This window comes from Vidua chalybeata, chromosome 13 (assembly GCF_026979565.1).
Source record: "Vidua chalybeata isolate OUT-0048 chromosome 13, bVidCha1 merged haplotype, whole genome shotgun sequence".
Taxonomy (NCBI): domain Eukaryota; kingdom Metazoa; phylum Chordata; class Aves; order Passeriformes; family Viduidae; genus Vidua; species Vidua chalybeata.
Genome location: NC_071542.1, coordinates 3,673,155 through 3,693,502, shown reverse-complemented (window position 1 = coordinate 3,693,502; position 20,348 = coordinate 3,673,155). Strand labels below are relative to the sequence as shown.

The window sequence follows — 20,348 nt, the reverse complement described above, 5'->3', positions numbered from 1 at the left end:
CAGCCTCCCCTCATTTCCTGACCCCCCTGACACAGGCAGCTTGTCCCTGCAGCTGAGGGGGACACTGCTGGTTCCTGTCTGCAGCCACAGCTCTGCATGCACCATCCTGCTCCTGGCCGACTCCAACAAAACCCACAGATCAAAGGAGGGACATGGCCAATGATGATGCACTGTGTCCCCTTGGGGAGCATGGCCATGCAGTGGGGTGTGTAGGGCCCATCCAGGGTGTGTGTGGTAGGGAAGGCATCACCTGGACAAGAGCAGCAGGGGCACTTGCTGTAGGGTCATGGAGGGGTAGTGGCTTTTGCTCCTTGCATGTGACAGTCCCTTTTGCAACTGCTCTGTTTCTCACAGGATCCCCTCAGCTACCAGATCTCCAGCCTCACCGTGGCAAACCAGGTTTTTCTCCTTTGGCCCACAGCCAAAGGATTTTCTCCTTCCCCCTCTCCCTATGCCACCACTGCAGGCTCCATAAAACCTGCTCAGCACAGCAAGACCATTTCCCAGCACAGCACGGGCAGCAAGCCACACCAAGCCGTGCAGGCAGATCCTGCCACAAACGCCGATTCCAAGTGACTGACTAATGGCCCTGTTGCTATTAATTTGCATCTCCAAGGAGAGCCACAGCCTGTCTACAGCGTCTGGATTGCACATTATGGCAAAATATTGATGACTTAAAAGCAGACAGGACCTCATCAGTGATGCTGAGCTGCTTCTAGTGCTGCACAGCCTGGCCCCATCCCCCCGGCTGGAGACAGGCCATAATGGACAGCCCAGCTGCATTAGCAGAATGGGTTTGCAATCCATTTAGAGACAGGAGCAAGGAGCCAGCTGTCCTGAGAGACAGCCACAACCCCCTAACATGGGCTGAGGAAAAGCAATAGCTTGGCTGTGTCTTGTGTCCCAGTTGAGAGGGAACCGGATTGCTGCCACACGGAACCATGGAGAGCTGATACTGGTTGTGTTTAGCCCAAATTGCTCCACAGGTCTTTGTCACAAGCTCAGGGATGTGATGAGATCACACCCCTAGCGAGATGACTGACGGAACAGGCTGCAAACACCAGCAGCCAGGACAAAGGCAGGTGGGTGCTGTTCCTGCTGAGCACCTCTTCAGGCACAAGGAAGGACACAAAGCTCTGCAGTGTGGCCTCAGCTACTCTCGTGGAGGCACAAGCCAGGATGGACTCATTCTCCAAGCACCTGAGGCAATGACATGACCCTATCCATGACAGGCAGCGTGGGGCTGCTTAGGCTGGACCAGCCAGGACTGTCACAGCACGGTTAAATCCTTCAAGCTACCTGACCTGCTCCTGGCTGATCTCTCTTGTGCATATTTTCCTTTAAAGCAACACCAAAGTACTTTAGTTCAGTATTGGAATGCTTTTCAGACCATCTCCTTGGCTGTGCCTCCTTCCTCAAGGGAAAAAAAAAGAGCTTAAAAAAATAATAGAGTTGCAGACAGCCAGCTTACAGCTATATAAAAAGCATCCCAGGGGATTTTCCTTGAACAGGCTCTACAGAGAAAGGCAGCGGAGTAAAAATCCCACTCCCGGGGCTGTAGGTTCTCCGCAAACTCTGCAAGGACAGGCAATCCCCAAGCAAGTCCTTGATGGGCTGGAGAAGGTGGAATACTGCTGCACACCATGGCCCAGCACACATGCCATCTGAGAGGAGGATTTTGCCATAAAACGAAGAATGATGGCAAGAAGTAAGGGAAAACCACTAAGAAACAGGTGACTGACTTGTGGAGAGGTGATGGAAAGCCACCTTTGGTGATGGAATGCTACTTCCCAGGCTTTCCAACACAGATGCTGGCTAATGCCATTCACAAGGCAATAGTGAGACCTCTTGCAGCTTCAAATGCAGCTCACCAACCAGAAGAAGCTCCAAGATGGCTCACAAGCCAGGGCAAGGAAAAACCCAGAAAATTAAAACATCAGTAAAAATCCTGACCAAAAAAAAAAAAAAAAAAAAAAGGGAAAAGGGGGAGCTATTCCAGATGGATTTATTGGCTGATCTGAAAGGTCTAAATGCAGAAGGAAGAAAGTGTATTTTCAGTGGAGCTCCTGCCCTGGTTTGGTGCTGAAGGCAACAAAAAGAGTGAAAAAAAATGTGGAGAGAGACAGAGCAATCTAATTCACAATTGTGCCACTGGAAAATTAACAGAGAGGCTGAAACCCCTTGGGAACAATGCAGGTAGAGAGACCACTGGGGAAACTCAAAGTATACTGAGAAAAGCATAGGGTTACAGGGCCTGTTGTTGGGCAGAGATAGTTGAAGTGCTCAATTAATACTTATTTCCCATCTGGCAGGAACACAGCTAATATAGCTGTCCAGCCAAAGAGCAAGAAGGTATTTGCTCATCCATCATCATCTTCAGACAGTAACAGCTTTGATTTTGTGGATTTGTGCTGCCCCAAGAGCCAGCAAAGAGCTGGATGAGGAGCTGTGGGCAGTTCCCCCCGTCAGGACACATGCAGGATGCTTCATGCAATTTTGGCATCCAAGGAATTTGGAAAACCTGGGGAGAATAAAGGTTCCCCAAAAACTGTAAGCAGAAACCAAGCTGTGCTGTGGGGATGAGGTTTCCCTACTGGCAAACCAGAGCCAGGGTAGAGGGTAAAGCCCTCTACAGCTGAGCAATGGATCTATGGGCTGGGGAGGGAAGGATGGGTACCCACATTTCCATCAACAGTGTATTTGTACAGACTTTCTTTTCCCATAAAACTAAGCTACAAAAAAGGGGGAGCAAGAAAACAGAGCTGGAAGCTGTAACCAGACATATTTGACTGAGAAGTGAGGCATATAATTTGATCCATCTGAAGGATTATTAGCACTGCAAGGAAGAGCAGTGGGCCTCCAGATCTTCCTGAGAGATGTTTTTGCCAAACCAGAAACCTGTGCCACACCACAGAAAAGTGTGGACTTCTTACTGGAGCCATTTCTGCCCACTCGTGGTCATCTCATAGTTAGCCAATTAGCATGGGCACAATTCACTTGGGGCATCCACCTAAGAGTCACCTCTGCTGTGGGTCCACAACCCCCCAGCCCTGCCAGGCTCACTCACTTCAAGGAGAGGGAGAAGTCATTCTTGCTGGTCTCGCTGTTGCGCACCAGGTAACTGGCCTCCTTGCACAGCCTCAGCAGCGTCTCCGCGTCCGTCCGGCTGATGGCCCCGTGGTACCAGCTGCAGGGAGAGGGATCAGCTGTGCTGGGCACGGAGCACACACCCTGGCAAGGGATCTGCCCTGGGGCAGCAGCAATGCCAGCACCTTCCCAGGGACTGCAGCCACACTCAGGGAGAGGGAAGGGGCTGGCACCACTGGGGTTGGGAGACAAGGGGCAGGGACAAACAGACTGAAATATAGAGCCAAGGGAGAAAGGAAGAAGCAAATCTGCCCCAGGGCTCCTCATGGTGTGGCCACAGGGCTCCCTAGTGCAGGTGGAAGGGTCGGGCAGCCACGCCAGGCAGGCAGGACTCACCACTGGCTCTCCAGGGGCAGGGCAGGGTCAATCCTCTCCCCGACAAAGGGGCCAGGCTCAGCCGTCAGTGTCTTTGTGCTCTTGAGGTTGCTGGAGCCATGCCTGAGGACAGCCCTGGCCTTCTCTTCCCTGCAGGGTGAGGTGCGGCCATACCCCAGCCCCTCTGATGGACCTGCAAGACAGACACACATCACATGCTGGGATCCTAACTTCCTCTGGCAGGAAGAGCCAGAGCCACTTACATCACACTGGGTCACCTCACACTGCCCCATCCCCTGGTCTAAGCAAGGGCAGGGCGGCTCTTGGGCTGCTGCTCACTGCAGTGCCCAGGCTGGAGCCAGTAGCTGAGCCCATGGAAGACATTTCCAGAGAGGTTTCAAAAGCTCAGGAGGTTTTGCTAATGCAAAAATAGATTCAGTGGCTGTGGTACAGGGTTAAGTGAGATGCAGCAAGAAGAGGTTCCCAATCTCAGAGGAAGAGGGGATAGATGGACCTAAAGGAAGCTGTCAGTTTGGAACCAATGGACACATTCTGCTGGCACAAATAAACAGGGGTGAAAAAACAATTCCTCGAGGTGGGAAGGGGATATTTTACTGCAGGTACCTCCCTGACACTGCCACCTGCCTGTCACCAGCCACAGCCATGAGTGCGGGAGATTGACCAAGCCGGTGCCCCAGGGACCTGGCCTCCCACTGCCTGTTATTTCCACGCAGGATGATTTCAGCATTAACAATATCGGTTCTCCGTCCTCCCAAGAGTTCGTTATTGCTCCCTGTACCACCAACCCCCTTACACAAATTACTTATTGATCGGGCAGAGCTGCCACAGTGTGGGGCTGCCAAGGGCTGCCAATGTGGCAGCAGTCACCCTGGAGGTGGCCAAGCCCAGAAATGCCCTAGGACTTCTCAAATGCCCCAGACAGGACAACTTTCCTGTTGCTTCCTGGCTGCTGGAGGCAAAAAATAGCCAGAGGGATGTTTTCCTCTCTAGCAGGACATCCTATAAGGCAGCTGTTTGAGTGACACTTTGTCCAGGCCCTATGCAAGTGAGCAGGACTCCAGCCTCCCCAGCACTGCAAGGAGGGGAAGGCAGCCAAAAGCAAACCCAGCCAAAATCCTCTGCAGCTTAGCATGGCATAAACCACCCTGAGCACAGCTCAAGGAGGAGGTGCCTGGCATTATGGCTTGACAAGCCCTGCTTCTGCAGCGCTCTGGCTTTTCACCAACCATGCTCACCCTTGTACATCATACACAGGCTTCAATTTCAACTCATCACCTTAAAAAATCGGGGCAATCGTTAAAAAGCCAGACAATCAAACAGCCCAAGTGTTTGCTGGCGGCACAAAGTCATTGCGTTACAGGCTCAAAAGAAATGCATTGCACCTGTCAGAGGGAGACAGAGGCAGGTGCATGATTAAACAGGATATTAAAAACAAGCCCTTAGGAGGAAGAAGACATCCTTCAAGATGTTCAAGTCACCTCCAGACATGGGAAATAGAAAATGAGGCAAAATTCTGGCAAGATAAATTTAATACAACAAAGCAAGGCAAGTCAGAGGAAAAAAAACCAAAACAGACTCCGTGTTGCTAAAACCAGGAAAAATGACAAAGTGATGTGTTCATCAGGAGGAGGATGCATGTCAGAGCAACTTAATAAATGATGGGGGAAAAGACAAGGCTGCATAACAAAGAGATTAATTTTTCTTGACACCTGCATTCATTGCAGGAAGAGGATCAGAAAGTTCCCACCTGCCAAAACCTTTCTTCTTGAGGACTGATCTCAGCCTGCAGCATCCCCATGGATTTGGGAAATACCCAACAAAGCCCTGGCAGAGCGGCCACTTTGCTCTCGAGTGCCCCCACCATCAGCAACAAAATAAGGCATCACCTGCAGCCTGCGCTCAAGCCCACCCAGGAGGCAGCAAAGGCCACATTGGCTTTTATCTTATGAAGCTCTGCAGGGATCTGGGTAGCTGCAGATAAGGAAATCAGACATCTGCAGCTGGCACTGCAGTGAGTGCCCACCCAGACAGCGTTATTGATACACAGGCAGGCACAGCACACCACTGCACAGGAAAAGGCAAAGCATCCCAGCTCCCCACCGGTAACAATCCAGTCATGGCTTTCCACAAACTCCCCCCACCTAATGCTCTTGGCAAAATCCTAATTTACCACAGCGTAAGAGCAAGGTCCTTGAAATATTAATAAAGGGTTAAAAGAGAAGCAGCAATATTTGGCTTTCATAAGTGAGACTGCCAGCAGCATCCAAAGGGGATTTACCCAGGGGCTTTCTGCTCAGCGCACACAAAAAAGGTTTCACAGCAAGGCAAACCTGAGATGACAAAGTGTACCTGGGAGATTTGGCTGCTCAGGATAGCAAAAGCAAGAGTGGAGAATCCACAGGGACCTCCTGACACTAAGCAGCAAGGTAATAAAACAGCAGAGGAAACAGAGCAGTGCTAAATAATGAAGAGGGGAAAAAACAGCCCAGCTTCAGCACTGTGATCTGAATTAGCTGCTAACACACCTGTAAGGGACTTGGACATTAAAAGTCATCAGTCGTTGAGAAGATCTTAAAAGCAGCCATCAAATGTTGGGAATTTAAAGGCAAAGAGGAGAGAACAAAAGGGACAGTAACGACTCTGCCGTGCCATGGACTAATCTCCCAGAGCAGCTGTTCTGCTGAGAGCAAAGAGGCACCAAAGAGCTAGTGCCTATTTGCAGCAGAAAGTACAGCAGGACAAACACCTGGTGTCCAGCACATGACAACTGAAGGGGCCAGGAGGAGCAGGGGGAGGGCAGAGGAGGAGGGTCATGTCTGACACTGGCCAGGGCAAGCCCCAAGGCATCACAGCGATCCAGAGTCACAGCAAACATCGGCTGCAGCCCACCCGGACATGCCGCTGTCATGCAAGACCCACCATTGGCGTCTTCGTAGCTGTGCTGGCTGTGCTGCGGAGGGATGGGGGCACCAGCCTCCCCTTCCGGGGGGCTTTCACTGCTGTCCAGCTGTCCCACCGGTGGGGGCCATGGCAGGTCTTTAATGACCTTGATTTCAACTGGATGGGGGGGTGGGGAGGGTGTGGGAAAGAGAAAGAAAGAGAGAGAAAGAAAGGATTTAGAAAAAACCATCAGCAACACCAGAGGCCCACAGAGAAGGAGAGTAGTTGTTGGGGGGAAAGACCTGAGGATTAAATTCCCAGGAGCCCTACATCAGATTGGCCATCTCATCCCCTCCACAGTACCAAGCAGGGACAGGCCTGAGGTGGGACACATTCCCAATGGAGAAACCCTGCTCCTCCCATCAGTTTTTCCAGCCAACCCTCTCTGGGGTTTGGGGGAGCCTGCAATCACCTCGTTTCATATGCTTGTCTGTCTAGGGGTCTTGCCCAAGCATCCCATTACCATCTGTCCTGCCTGTGCATCTGTCTTGCCCTAAGTACCTTCCACAGGGTCCACGTTTCGCTGCCAGGCACCAGTGGGTTGCAGCCTTGCACCAGTAGCAGCTGCCCAACAGCAGGAGTCCCATGGACCCCCCGAATGGGGAATGGGCCAGCAGAGACATTTTGGCATCATTGGAGAGAAAAAAATACCCCACAAGACACAGCAGGATCTGCTCTGGCTTCAGAAAAAAGCAGGCAGCACGTCCCAGTGTGGCCCAGGGAACAGCAACCTGACTCCTTGGGACTCGAAGCAGGCCTGATGCACCCTGGGCAGCACCCACATGCATCTACATGTGAGCCAGACTTGTGAACACACCACCTCCACTGGGGATATCAAGCAAGGTGGCTCATACAGAGCACGGACACCTCAGCACAAACCCAGCCCAGCAGAGTACAGTGGACTCCATGGCGGAGTCCGACACGCCGAATCCTCGGCATGGGGTGCTGTGGGACCTGGTAGCCCCAAGCACAAGTAGGCACTGTGACACTGAACCCAGCACACATATCTCCAGCTCACAGTGCCCAAACCCAAAAGGTGAACCACTCCCCAACCCCAAATTTCCACATCTCTCTCTGCCATCATTTACACACAGTGCCACCAGCCCAAGCACCCTCAGCACCAGCTGCAGCAGAGACACACAATGCTGCAATTAAAATGCATCCTAGATAAGAGTGTAGCAATTAGCCAGCACCGGCAAGGAGCCAGCGCTAATGCACCGCATGGATTTCCTCATTACCAAACACAAACACAATCGATCCCACAGCGCGGATAAATAGGTCAGGGGGGCTGGACGAAGGCTCCTTGGGTATCCTCCTGCCCTGAGGAAGGAGGGATCTGCTTGAGCCCAGGGTTGAACCCACCCCTGCAACGCAAGGTTGAGAGTGTTAATTTGCACCAGAGGCTGTGATCAGTCAGAGCATGGAAGAGCCAATGGGAGACAGGTGTTGGACAGGTTACCAAGGCAGCTCTGTTTATCACTCTGTCCAGCCTGGCTCCCTGCTCAGAGAAACAGCTTTTGCAAGAGCATAAGCACTCCCTGAGCTATGAAAATGCAGAGACCGACATTATTGAGCCCCAGAAGATGAAGGAACCTCAAAGATGGAGCTTCACAAAGAGTGTTGTTTGCCTTATGGCTGCTCCCATCACTCACCTGCAAAGGCTTTGGAGATCCGCTCCTTCTTCCATTCCCAGGGCTGGTCATACTCCTCTGGTGGCCGCTCATCATCCTCGGGCAGCCGGGACTCCCTGGGCCTGGGGCAAGCTGAGCAGTCACTGTCCATGTCCAGCACAGGCTCATAGGGAGTGTCATAGAGGTGCAGCGGCTGGGCAGGAGCTTCCCGTAAGCCCTTCTGGCGGATCTCTATCCACAGAAGAGGGAAAAGACCATGAGCCTTCTGCCCAACCAGCCATGGTCCCCCAAACGGTGCTAGATGACAAGGATCAATATCACCCGTGGTAAAATGGGGTAGGGAGCATCAGCAGAGGAGGAGACAGCGAGCAGCTGCCAGGAGCAGGAGAGCTGCTCAGCAGCACCAAGATCCCCACAGTCCCACACCCCCACTCCTGGGCAGCCTGGCAAAAAGGGGTCCATGGGGATAGAGTACCCTGAGCCTGATTTCCTGCAAGCAGTGAGGCTGGGTTTCTCCCCTGGACACCCAGCGTGGTTGGTTTAATGAAACGCCCTTCCCTCAAGCAAAACAAGGCACAAGCACTCTCTTCATTGCTTGCTGGTTTTTCCAAGAAATATCATGGACTACTTCAAAAAGCCACATGAGCTTTCCAGAAACCACTTACTCCAGGAAAGCCACAGAGCTGCAAAGCAGAGCCAGAGCCAGCATGGTGACCCTGAGCACTGCCTTCAGGAGCACATGCTCCCAGCTCACCAGCTTTCCAGCCCTAGACAGGCTCACTGGGTGCCCTGCTGCTGCAGCAGACACAGCATGTTCTGGCCCAGTCCTAACTGAATTAAATAGCTCCCACATCCATCTTAGTTTTAAGCCAGATGCATGGAATGTCAGGTCTCTCCTGACTCAACCTGGCAACTGGGGTCCTGGGGGACAGGGAGAGATGTGCCTGTAGTGTTCAGACAGTCTTTGCATGCTCTTGCAAACCCAGCACACAAGGATAAAGCCGGGAAAATTTGCCTGCAAAACGGCTGTCCCATCACCCAACCCAGGTTTGCCTTATGTGGGGGAGCTGATGCTGTCACAGGCTGCAAGGAACAGAGTACACCAAACTCAGGGACCAGAGGTGTAAAGAGTGGTCTTTGCATGATGCTTTCCACCTTACCAGCCATCATCTTCTGGGCTTCGTATGGCTCCATATATCCATCATTCTCCATCACCTTCTCCAGCCCTGCCTGGCTACCTGCCACCTGTGCCGCATCAAAGGGATCTGCATAGTCCTCCAGAACAGCCAGCTGGAAGAGAGGAAGAATAGGAAAAGGGTTAAGGCACTCTCTGCCTTTACTGGGAGGTGGAAGGCAGAGCTCACCATGAGCTCCTCCAGCAGCAGCCAGAGTGACCGCTGAGAACCCAAACCCACACCATGGCAGCCCTGCAGAGCCCTGCAGGCAGCTGACAGCTTTCCAGGTACCGGCACTCGGTTGTGGAAATGCTCCAGCCTTTGTCCTGAAAGCTGAGATGGAGCCAAGCAGAGCAGAAGTCAGCTCTGCCCCTCCCTCACCATCAGGCCCCAACTGCCAGCACCCACATACATGCCCTGGCCCAGTCCCCACCGCAGCACAGGGCTGCCAGCAGTGCTGTACCCCTCCATGGCACACAGATGCTCTCCTGCACACAGCCACACTTCCTTTCCCAAGCACACAGCCACACTTCCTTTCCCAAGGTGGACAAGGGGCACAGATCCCAAAACCGGGGTGTCAGCTGGCATTGGCACAACTAGGAACTCACTGGTTACTTTCCAGGGATCCTGTGCACTCATTCGAAGAGCTTTTCTAACAAAAGGGCTAAGAATAGCCTATGGCTTCCTCTCCACTCCTTTCCAGGCCTCCACAGCATCCCTAGACACATCCTAAAGTAAGACAAGATAGAACCTTCCTCCAGGAAGTAGAACCAGTAACTTCTCAAGTGCCCATGTCACAGGGTCAGCACTAAAATCCTGAGATTTGTGCTTATTAGTGAAAAGGAGAGGATCCTACAGTAGGATGTGGGGCATGTCCCAGAGTTCAATCCCCTCCAGCACTGGAGCCACATGCCTGCTCTAGCATCTCAGCAGCTTTCCAGTCAGAGCACCCCATCACATGGCCCTGCAGTCCCCAAGAAGTCTGGAGCTGTACATCCCACATCCAGCCCCAAAGCCTGCTCCCAAAGTGGGGCCAGGCAATATTTCCAGCAGCAATGAAGTGTACCCAAGCACCTTAGCAGGGTCTGCTCACCTACCAGGACGCAAACCCCCAGCTTGGGGGGATTTGCTACCACAAAACAGACTGTGCAGATGTCCCACAGCAAGGACCAAATGTCCCAAGCATGGTGTGGCAGCTGCCTAATTCTACCTGATGCCAGGCTCCATCTTCACCACTATGCTGCCCTGCTCCTGGCCAGCCACGGAGACAATGGCTGCTCACACATTCCTCTGCAGCTCCAATAATCAGCTTAAAACAAAAGATTTCTCCCTCCTTCCTGTGCAAAATGCCCAACAATAGTCTGTGACAGAAAACCCAGCAGGAAAAGGGAACAGGAACTGGAACTGTAAACACCTCCATGCAGGCCCAAGACTTGGCACCCCTGTGAGTTTACATGAGGTGCACAGCTCTCCATGCCTGGCTCACCACCTCCTCCCTAAATGGGCAGCTCCATGGGCAGCCAATGCATGGGAACCAGGTCAGCTCTCCAAGCCCCGTGCCTCCGTGCCAGGGTATGACCAAGTAGCTGATCATCCCCAGAGCACATCCCAGCTGCCCCACAGGAGTAGCACAGGGTTCAGACATAGGAGCTGCAGAGGCTCTCACCCCTTGGCAAGGCAGCAGAGGACAGATGGTGTCAGAGTAGTGGCTCCACCCCAGGCAGGGGGGCAGCGAGCCAGGACAGGGCTCAGGAGCAGCCAGCCCCCAGTTCTGCAGGGCGATCTGCTCTCACGGAGGGGTGGCACGGCATCACTCAGGCCCCCTCAGGCACTGGGGACTCAAGGAGCAGTGCTGAACCCAGCGGTCTGCAGTCCTCTGCTCGCCACCACCAGGGGCAAATTCCCCATGGGAAACACAAGTCGCTGGTGACTTTTACAGCTGCTTGGTCAACCAGGACCTGCTTCCCACGGCTGCCTGAGAGATCTCAGTGAAGCTGCTCCAAACAGCCAGGACATCCCATGGCCTCTCCCATGCCTCGAAAGCTGCAGAGGCTCTTGCTGCATCTCAACACCTGCAGGGCCCTGTGACAGCAACAGCATCTTCACACATATGCTCAAGACAGTGGAGGCATGGGCATGCCAGCAGCATCCCTACACACACAAATGCACCAGCTCAACAGCCAAGGTGGGTGAATGGGCTACACCATGTCCAATGCTAACTCTTAGCAGAGCTCTCATGGCTCCAAGCATGCTGGGGTGCTGTGAAATGCAGTTTGCTGACCCTCCTGGGGTTAGCTGTCTGTCCCTCAGGCCCCAAGCCCAACCTGATCACATTCAAACCTACCATGAACCACATTTCCTAGACAGGCACAGACCTATCTTGCTGCTGGTGCCAGTCCTGGACCCTCCCTCTGGGCCATACATACACAGCAGCTTCAGACAGGGCTGGGAGGCTAACCTGCATGCAGTGGTCACTGTCATAGAATCGTTAAGACTGGAAAAGAATTCCAAGATCATCAAACCCAACCTTATTTCCAAATGTATTTCCTCGTGTTTAGGTCTGGCTTCCCAGGGAAGAATACATGAGCTCCAGCAGGCTCACAGAGTGCCCCCCCCCCCAGATGCTTCCAGGTCTAGAAAGCAGAGAATGGTGGAAAATCCTAACAAATCTCTGTCAAGACCCCTAAAACTGGGTATTTTGCCTGCAGAAGTTTGCAGAGGCACTCAAAAGAGATTAGATAGATTTTGCTGGCAGAGGATGTGCCAGAGGATGTGCCAGGATGGGTTCAGTTTCGACCCAGAGCAAATGGCTCTGGTTAGAGGCAAGCTACTTGGGCTTGGGGGGGAATTTGCCACACTGGTTTGCTTCTCCACTACCTCAAGGATGCCACTTCATAGGAGCAAGGTTTCTCAAATGTAGGGTGATAAGAACATAAATCCATTTGTTTTTTAAATGGTTAGATATTACAGCAGAGAGCCACAGAAAAGGTGGGAAGGCAATTACTCCCACCCTTCCCAGAAAAGGTGGGAAGGAGCATCACAACCTCAGGATGCACAAGCGGGCCCACAAGCCATGAGAATGGCGCCTCAAGTCCCAAGATTGAGGGGCTGGAGGCTCCAGCCAGTGCCAGGAGTGGGGCAAACAGCAGGGATCATGCAATTACTGGGCACACCCTAATGCCCTTGCACATGGGGCCGTATTACAGTTGCCCAGGAAACTGAATCTCTGACATTTCTTAATCTGAGTACTGGACTTTATGAGCCATGCATGGCTCTCAGCAGCAGCCACAAGGCAAACAGCTGCTCCCAAGAGTGGGAGGGGGCCACAGCCGCTGGCAAGGCAGCTCCCAGGGGTGCCCTAAGCCCCCCACTTGGGTCCAAGGCCAGGCATTTCCATGCTTTGCTCATGTTCCATGTTGCTGAGGGAGCTGATCACTGCCTGCCGATCCCACCACACGGCTGTAGAGGCATCACCTGCTTATACATAGCACAAGCTTTGCTAGATTTGAAATAATTTGGGTGCAAAGCAAAAGCTTGATATGCAAAGCCACCATCCCAGGGCAGCTCTTGCTTCAGGGAGCAGCCAAGCACCACTTGCACCTGGACACATATCCTGCTTGAGCACGAGTGTTTTTCACATGTTTATCTGCCACAGCAATGCACACCCAGATCCCTGCTGCAGCACTGAGGCTGGTCACGCTCTATTATACATGCCAACAATGAGGGAAAAAACAAAAATCAAAACAAAATTAATGCAAAGAACCAAATCATCACTGGGTTCTCACAGTGAAACACCTTTTATGCTGCCCACCAGTGAAGGTGACAGATCACAGCTCTTCAAGCCAGTTCACACACCAAAATCCCAGGCAGAGCTGGGGTTCTTTGTCCCATCTTGCCCAGAAACATTCTACCTGCCACCACCTTCTGCCACAGCAAGATGTTCCACTGTACACAGAGGTTTGCAGAGGATTCCTGGGCAGATCCCCCACCTGAAAAACGAGTTTCCCACCCTGGACGTAAAGCACATCTGGGGTCTCCTCAGAAGACTGGTAAATTGAGCAAACTCCTTCAGGTGCAAAATTCCTCCGGTTTTACACATCTGGCAGCTCGGCTTTTGGCAGATACTGAAGCCAAACCCAAAAGCAAACACAGCACTGACCTTCCAAGAAGGGTCTGGTGCACGGCCCACAGGGGACAGCTGGGCCGGGCAGGGAGCCTAGGGCTGCATGTGTGGCACAGGAGGAGGGCACGCGGGACCGACAGCACAGCATCGGCATCGCGTAAGATGACTCAGTTCAAGGAGGCTCTCACAGGAAAGACACACACCCAAGAGCTTCCTGACCGGCTGTTCCCACACCCTGCAGCACTGACCTTGCACTTGAGCAAGGACAGCAGCGACTGCTCCTGGTGGGCACAGGACAGAGATGTCCTCAGGCAGACCCCCAAGCCCACCCCCAAGGATGCCCTGGGTGCAGGCAGTAGCAGGTCTCTCAGCGCATCTCTCCCCACTGCATCCCAGTGGCATTGCTTCTTGTGCCTAATCCAAACACAGTGGGGAAGAAGACAGCTCCAGAGTATCCACCCGGCTCAGGTGAACCGCACAGGGCCAGTCCATTGTCCACTGCTGTGGGGAAAGGCCTGGCAGACCAAGCAGACTGAGGAGGATTTGTGCTGTCTACACCATTTCCAGCAGACTTTGGAAAGCAGCACAAGCCACTGCAGAGCTCGCGTTAATGCATCCCCACAGGATGCTGCAGATCCCACAGAAGGCACAAAGATGTGACGGCTCATGCTACAGCAGCAAAGCAGGAAGGATTTCAGAAAGCCCGTGCAGCCCAGGCAGGAAGGATTTCTGTACCAAGATGTTCTTGCTCTTTCCATTTTCCAGAACAAGCATGACAGCTACAGCAGGCACAGGGCGCCCAGGGAACACAGTCAGCCCCCAGCCACAACAAACCACATGGTCTCAGCCAAACCACACATTCAGGAACCAGCAACTGCTCTTTTCACTTGTCTCCATCCTAATCGTCCCCACTTGGAAGGGCTGAATATTTTACTAGAGCGATTTTCCCCATCAGTCATTAACAAAAACCCTCTCTGCTCCAGCAGTTTTATCTGTACACAGAATTGTACTTCTCCTTTAATCTCCAGCATCACTACAACCTAAGGGGTCTGCAGTCTCAGTCCCTGCAGCAGGTAGGGAACAGTGCCCACAGCCTCCTCCTAAGTCTGTGAGCACTACCGTCGTCTCAGCAGAGGTTCCAGCCCAGCTCCAGTATCCCTGCCCTATTCCAGGACAGCTTGACACCACCAAGAGCAAGGCTCACAAGCAGAAGTAAACCCCCAGCAGGCACTTCCATCCTCCTGTACTACCTTCAGGAAGAGCCACCATGATGTTGGAGCAGTTGGGGAACCCTCCCACTGCTCGGCCCAGTAGATAAGAGCTGCAAAGGCCTTTTCAGCCCAACACAGTTGTTATACATGGTGGGTGCTCCCTGGCTCCTCTAGGAAAACTGTATTAATGGACAGCTGCAAGCACTATCAAATCCACTTTTAGTCTGGTTTCGCCCAGGCTCTGGAGCTCTGTGTCCATCACATACCAGAGCCCTAAACAATTAGAAGTCTCCTACAGTGGCATGCAGGAGACAATCAGTAATCTAATCACTGCCTATCTTGGAAAAATGAAGGGTCTTCATTTGAGCGGTTTGAGCACAGTTTCCCTAAATGTATCCCAGCTTCTGGCTCGTCTCCAAACTTCTCAGATTCTCCCCAGCCTTTGGATCTCCAAACAGCCTGGCTGTACCTGTCAGCAGTCCCTGCTTCCCACAGGTCTGGCTCAGCCTTTTGCAAATCACAGCCCGGGTCCACATGCTCCTGCAGCACATGTTGCAGAGGAAAAACCATCCAGCCTGCCTCAGCAAACCACAGCACCACGGTGGCACCTCTGGTCCCTACTACTAGTGCCACCCTCCTCATCCCCCTCTGCTGCCTGCAGCAGCCAGTTTACCCAGCTCAAAAGGGGAGCTCTGCTGGGCCACTCGAGAAATCTCCCAAAAGCAATTAGTCAGTACAGGCAACTTCCCAAGATCCACCAGCAACAAGTTTTTCTATCTGCTTAAAACATTCTCTAGCAGATTTTTCCCGGTGCTCATTTCATTGTGCCGCCTGGCAGTGTCAGGACCACGGATGGCATCACTGACTGTATTCGCGACTCCCTCCGCCAGCCAGATCTGCAATCCCGTCGAGTTCGCCTGACAAGTCCCGTCTTGCAGGCGGCAGCGCTAGCGGGCACTAATTACCCCCTCCTGCCTTTATTTGCGCAGTCCCCGTATCAGCCTCTCCTCCAAGAGGGAGGCCCGGCACCAACGGCCGCAGCCCCGGTTGGGCTTATCCTCCACCAGGTCCCTGTGCCACTCAGAGCCCGTATCCCCATGGGGAGCTTATTCCCAGCTCCTACCTCTCATCGGGGATGTTTCTCGCCTCCTTGCCAGCACCGACAGCTCCGGGCTCTGCTCTCAACCCTGGAGAAGCCGGCGGGGGGGGGGGTGGCGGCAGACAAAGAGGCGCTGAGGCTCCCTGACAAAGCAGCACGGCATCTCTGGGGGTCCGGCCGCCGCCGCTGGCACGGGCAGCCCGGGCAAGCAGGCAGAGGGGAGATCCGCCGGGCACGGAGCGGTGGGAGGCCCAGGGTCACCGGCCCCAGCGTCGGAGGGCACCGCAGACAGTCCTGTGCTCCTCTGCGAGCGCGCTTCCCGCTGGGGATCATACCTGCCTCCCGCGGGAGCCGGAGGAGAAGCCGGGGCCGTCCCTGTTCCCGCTGACGCGGGCCCGGCATGTCGGTGCTGCCGGGGCATAGGGAGGACGCGACACGGGAGCCCCGTGGAGCCTGGCCGTGCCCCCCCAGCCCCGGTGCTCGAGGATCCTAACCCTGCTCCTTACTGTGGATGCCAACAGTCTGGCGGGACCACCGAGGCCATCTCCGTGACCGAGGCGCTCAGGCTCCACCTGCCCCTAGGGTCCTGGTCCTGCTCCTCACGGCAGGGGCCGAGGCTCCGGCGCGGTCACTCGGGACATCGCAAGTGGCGGGATACCGCGGGGAGAGCACCGGGGCCCCGCGTCCGGTCACTCACCTCCTGCGGCGGCTCGTCGGGCGGTTCGGGACCGGCCGGGGGCGAGCTGGGGGGGGCCGGCACCGGCGGCGGCGAGGGGCTGGCGGGCACCTTTTCCACCGCCTCCACCTTGATGAGCCGGTGCTTGGGCGAGACGTAGCGGGGCCCGTCGGGGGCGGCGGCGGGCGGCGGGCCGCTGTAGGGGTCCTCGAAGTCGCGCTCCTTCTGCAGCCGGTAGGCCGCCACGATATCGGGCTGGGCGGCGGCCAGCGGCTCGGCCGCGCCCCCGGGCGGCAGGGGCGGCTGAGGCGGCGGCCCAGCGCGGTAGTCGGGCTTGGGCGGCGCGGGTGGCGCGGGCCGGGCGCTGCGGAAGCCCAGGTGTTCGCGGAGCCAGCGGGCCATGGTGCCCACGCACTGCGGGGCCCCGCCGGCCCCCGCCCCGCCGCTGCAGCCGCCGCGCTCCGAGCCGGCCGCTCCGCTCAGCAGCATCGGCGCCGGCGGACTGAGCGCAGCGGCGGAGCTCGGGGGGGCGCGGGGGAGGCGGCCAGTGCCACCTGCCGGAGCGCCGGGTGCGGGGCCTCCCCCGCCCCGCCCGCACCGCGGCCCCGCGCCCGCTCCCCCCGGCACGGTCCGGCGCGGCCCTGAGCGCGGCCCGGCCTCCCCGGCCCGCCTCCCCCGGGGCCCGCCCCGCTCCCCGCCGCCTTCCGCCGCGCCCGGCCCTCCTCGGCGCTCCGGGCCGCCTCCCGCGCTCGAGCGGCTGCGGCCTGTCGGCTCGTTCCCGGCGGCCTCGGGCCCCATACGGCCCCAGCGCTGCCCCCAGCCACCCCGGAGCGTCCTTCGGCACCAGGGGTAAGGCCACCGAGGAGACAGCCGGCGAGGCAGCGCGGTAAAGTGTCCCTCATGGGATCACAGAATGTCCCGAGCTGGAAGGAGCCCACGAGGGTCATCCAGTCCAACTCCTCGGTGCAAATCCCCTGCCTGGGAGGTGTTCGGTGGGAGCAGCCCCGTGCGAGACCCCCGGAGCTGTTTGCTCCAAGGAGACACTGAAACACAAGGCTGGTGCTGTGGACCGCCACAAGAAACGCTGCGGGAAGGGGTGAGCAGGGACAAGACAGGGAAGTGCTTGGGAAGAACCCTGAGTTCAAGCTGGATGTGCAGAGACATTGGAGTGAGCGTGCAGGGCTGATCCCCAACACAGGGGCTCAAGGACATCCCCAGGGATGCAGCGGGAATGTGGCACTGGGAGCAGTCTGTTGGGGCATGGCAGCAGAGCCCGAGGCCATGGAAGCAGCAAAAAACATGCTAACACACATTCTGACTGCTCCTCCTGGACGCACAGCCATCACCAGCCGGCAGCCTTCTCTGCTCACCCATCACCAAGACCATCTCCCCGTGCCTCAGCAGCCCTGTCTCCAGACCTATGCCCCCAAATCCTTCACATCCCTTCCTAAATACACACCATCACCCAAACCTGCTTCCAGGCTCACAGGCTGAATCCCCTGAAGGCCATAAAGAATGAAAAGGGCCAGGATGCTCCAAGAGTGAGACTCCCACAGAGGTCCCACTGCAAGCTGTGAAGCATGCAGAGGCATCCAGTGAGCAGGGACAGATGCCACAGTGTGTCCCTGCCTGTCCTCACACCAGGGGCCATGGTCCTGCAGAGTGTGGGGACAGATGCTGGGATCTTGCTGTCAGGGTGCCTAGCCGGGGAGAGAAGTTTCTCATGGTGACCTCCTTCCTACCAGCCCTGTGCAGGAGGGAGAGTGAGGATGGGGCTGCCAAGGAACTGAGGTTCCTGTGCTAGCCTGGCATGGTACATGCCCAGCATGTGCCCAGGGAGCCCACTGAGTCCCAGACTTCCTGCTTCCTTGAGCACACTCCTGCTTGAGAAACCCATCCAAACTTGCCAGGTCCAGCTGGACACCAAGGGAGCTTCCTCCAAAGGGGGAAGACAGCCATGAAACCCAGAAAACAGCACTGGAAATTTCAAACCATGGGGATTGCAAGATGCAAAAGGCAGCAGGAGAAAAAGCATCTGTGAGGAACAAAGTGATCATCAGGCTGTGTTTGCAGCAGTCTAGCAGCAGACCTCGCTCCCAGGCTCTCAGATGGAGATGAAGAGACTTATTAACATGCAGAAAAGGCAGAGATTCTCAATAAAATTAGCCTGTCCAGCATTTGGAAGGAAGCAGGGCTAATGGCACTTGAGATTGAAAACACTTCCACCCTCTATTAGTAACCAAGGAGGATGTTCAGCAACAGCTGTAGGAGATGGCTCTTGTTAAATCCTCAGGCCTGGAAAACACACGCTCAGTGTCTCCAGAGAGGGGACTGAGGAGGGATCTAGCTTTATGGTGTTGTTTGGTTTTTTTTTTTAAATACTACCATATTAGAGGAATTGCAAAGGTTCTTCCTCCTCATCCAGTCCTGGCACATCCCCCACATTGCTCCCTCCTTGGAGAGGCCGTGCTGGGATTTGACAAAGGTCTGTGGTCCATGCCCGTGTAGGACCCCAGCACCTCCTCACCATTTGTTGGGCCTGTTTTTCTTCCAGATTGGCCCAATGTAGCCCTGTTCTCTGATCTGTGCCTCTGAGGGATCACCTCCTTACCGCAGGCTTCAGCAGAGCTTGGAGGGGAATCAAAATCCCTGGACTCACCTGAGCCCTCAGATTTGAGCTTCCCCTGGATATTGGCTTCCTCTTGACCAAACCACCCAGGCAGCAACACAGGCAGCAGGTGAAGAGAACACAGCTGAGGTGAGAACCCCCCTGGGAGACTTCTTTGTGCTTGGGGAGCTTTAAGGGGCCTCCAGAAGGAGACCAAATGATCTTAACACCTGCATGGCTTAGCACAGGCACAGGCTGCTCATATTCTTTTCTGCAGTCATGGTGAGAGGCTGGTGACATCATTCTGTTCACAGTGGTTCACTTCAGGTTTGGAGGAGCAGTGGCAGACTTCTACACTCCCACATCCAAAGTCAGAATCTGTCTGCAGCTCGTGCTGCAGCTGGTGCTGCTCCAATCCTAACTGTTTACACGCTCTATACCTTATTCCTGTCGGGACCCAGGTTTGATGCCTGCACTGTAGAGACTGACCCCGACACCACAACGGTGGCTGTGATGCCACTCTGCCTGCGACTCACTGTGACAGATGGCTGTCATGGAGTGTGGCATGTGTAGGGACTGGCAGGGGAGGTGGGGTGGGACTGGCAAATGGGAGAGGATGAGGGAGCACAGGCTGCACCACTTGCATGCCAGACTCCACATTTTAGCTTCTCTTTCATGCAGCCACAGCAGGAAGCATCTCCAGGTGGGATGTGCAGCCCTGGGGGCTGCCTGCTGCTGGCACTGCCCACAGTCCATGGAGCCCCCAGGAAGGAGGGAAGCATGGCTATGAAGCCGTTTGCGCACAGTCCTCAGATAGGAAGATGACAATCCATGGCTGTGCAGAAGTGATTTGTGGTTCACTCTGAGGGACCACGGGAACAGGGGAGGCAGAAGGGCTTTCTGCAGTTGTGTGCAAGGATGCAGGGCTGGTCATCTGCACTGGAATCTCTGCTCCCACCCTCTTCTCCACTTCTGAAGGGTCCAGGAGCTCTTTGCTGAGATCTCTGGGCTGGTGCTCACAGCATTGCCCTTCCTCTTACCAAAGGAGCTGCTTGCCAGGGTAAATTCAGACAGGACAGAGCATGCACCAGGAAGAAAAATCCAGGTAATGTCTTTCGGGCTCCTGCCAGCCCAGGGGAGAGCTGTGTGCATCCTCAGCCTTCATCCATCCTCCGGGGCCTGAGGAACTGCTTCAGCTGCCTGAAGTGGTCCTGGTGCTCACCCCCAGCTGGGGACAAGAACCCTGTTTGGCAGCTGGGCCAAGAACAGCACACAGCACTTTCCCTGGGCTGAGGAGGGATCATGCCACGTCTTCATGGCAAACCTTTCCCTCCAGTTTAACCTTGGGTGGTGCGGACACAGCGCAGCGTCCCCCGGGCAGCAGCTTCCGGTGACTCAGAGG

At 55.2% G+C, this 20,348-nt stretch overlaps 2 protein-coding genes across 6 annotated transcripts in view; one reads left to right on the top strand and one right to left on the bottom strand.

Annotated features, from left to right (window-relative positions):
- Positions 1-16,898, bottom strand: part of LOC128794893 (SH2 domain-containing adapter protein F-like) — a 34,558-nt gene extending 17,660 nt beyond the window's left edge. The window contains exons 1-6 of one of the 4 annotated variants that reach the window (XM_053955175.1): positions 16,360-16,897; positions 9,215-9,344; positions 8,076-8,285; positions 6,403-6,540; positions 3,484-3,655; positions 3,068-3,187 (exon numbers count right to left, since the gene is read on the bottom strand). In XM_053955175.1, the coding sequence (XP_053811150.1) occupies positions 3,068-3,187; positions 3,484-3,655; positions 6,403-6,540; positions 8,076-8,285; positions 9,215-9,344; positions 16,360-16,827 (1,238 nt within the window). In that variant the 5' untranslated portion in view covers positions 16,828-16,897. Of the gene's footprint in view, positions 1-3,067; positions 3,188-3,483; positions 3,656-6,402; positions 6,541-8,075; positions 8,286-9,214; positions 9,345-15,686; positions 15,751-16,359 lie in introns of those variants that run through there. The other 3 variants (XM_053955178.1, XM_053955176.1, XM_053955177.1) reach the window with 3 other exon arrangements.
- Positions 16,899-17,051: 153 nt separating this feature from the next.
- Positions 17,052-20,348, top strand: part of LOC128794596 (sodium/nucleoside cotransporter 1-like) — a 22,253-nt gene continuing 18,956 nt past the window's right edge. Inside the window, exons 1-2 of one of the 2 annotated variants that reach the window (XM_053954650.1) lie at positions 17,052-17,187; positions 18,893-20,348. The exon at positions 18,893-20,348 is cut by the window's right edge and continues 1,866 nt beyond it. The gene's annotated coding sequence lies outside the window, so the exon portion shown is untranslated. The other variant, XM_053954651.1, reaches the window with a different exon arrangement.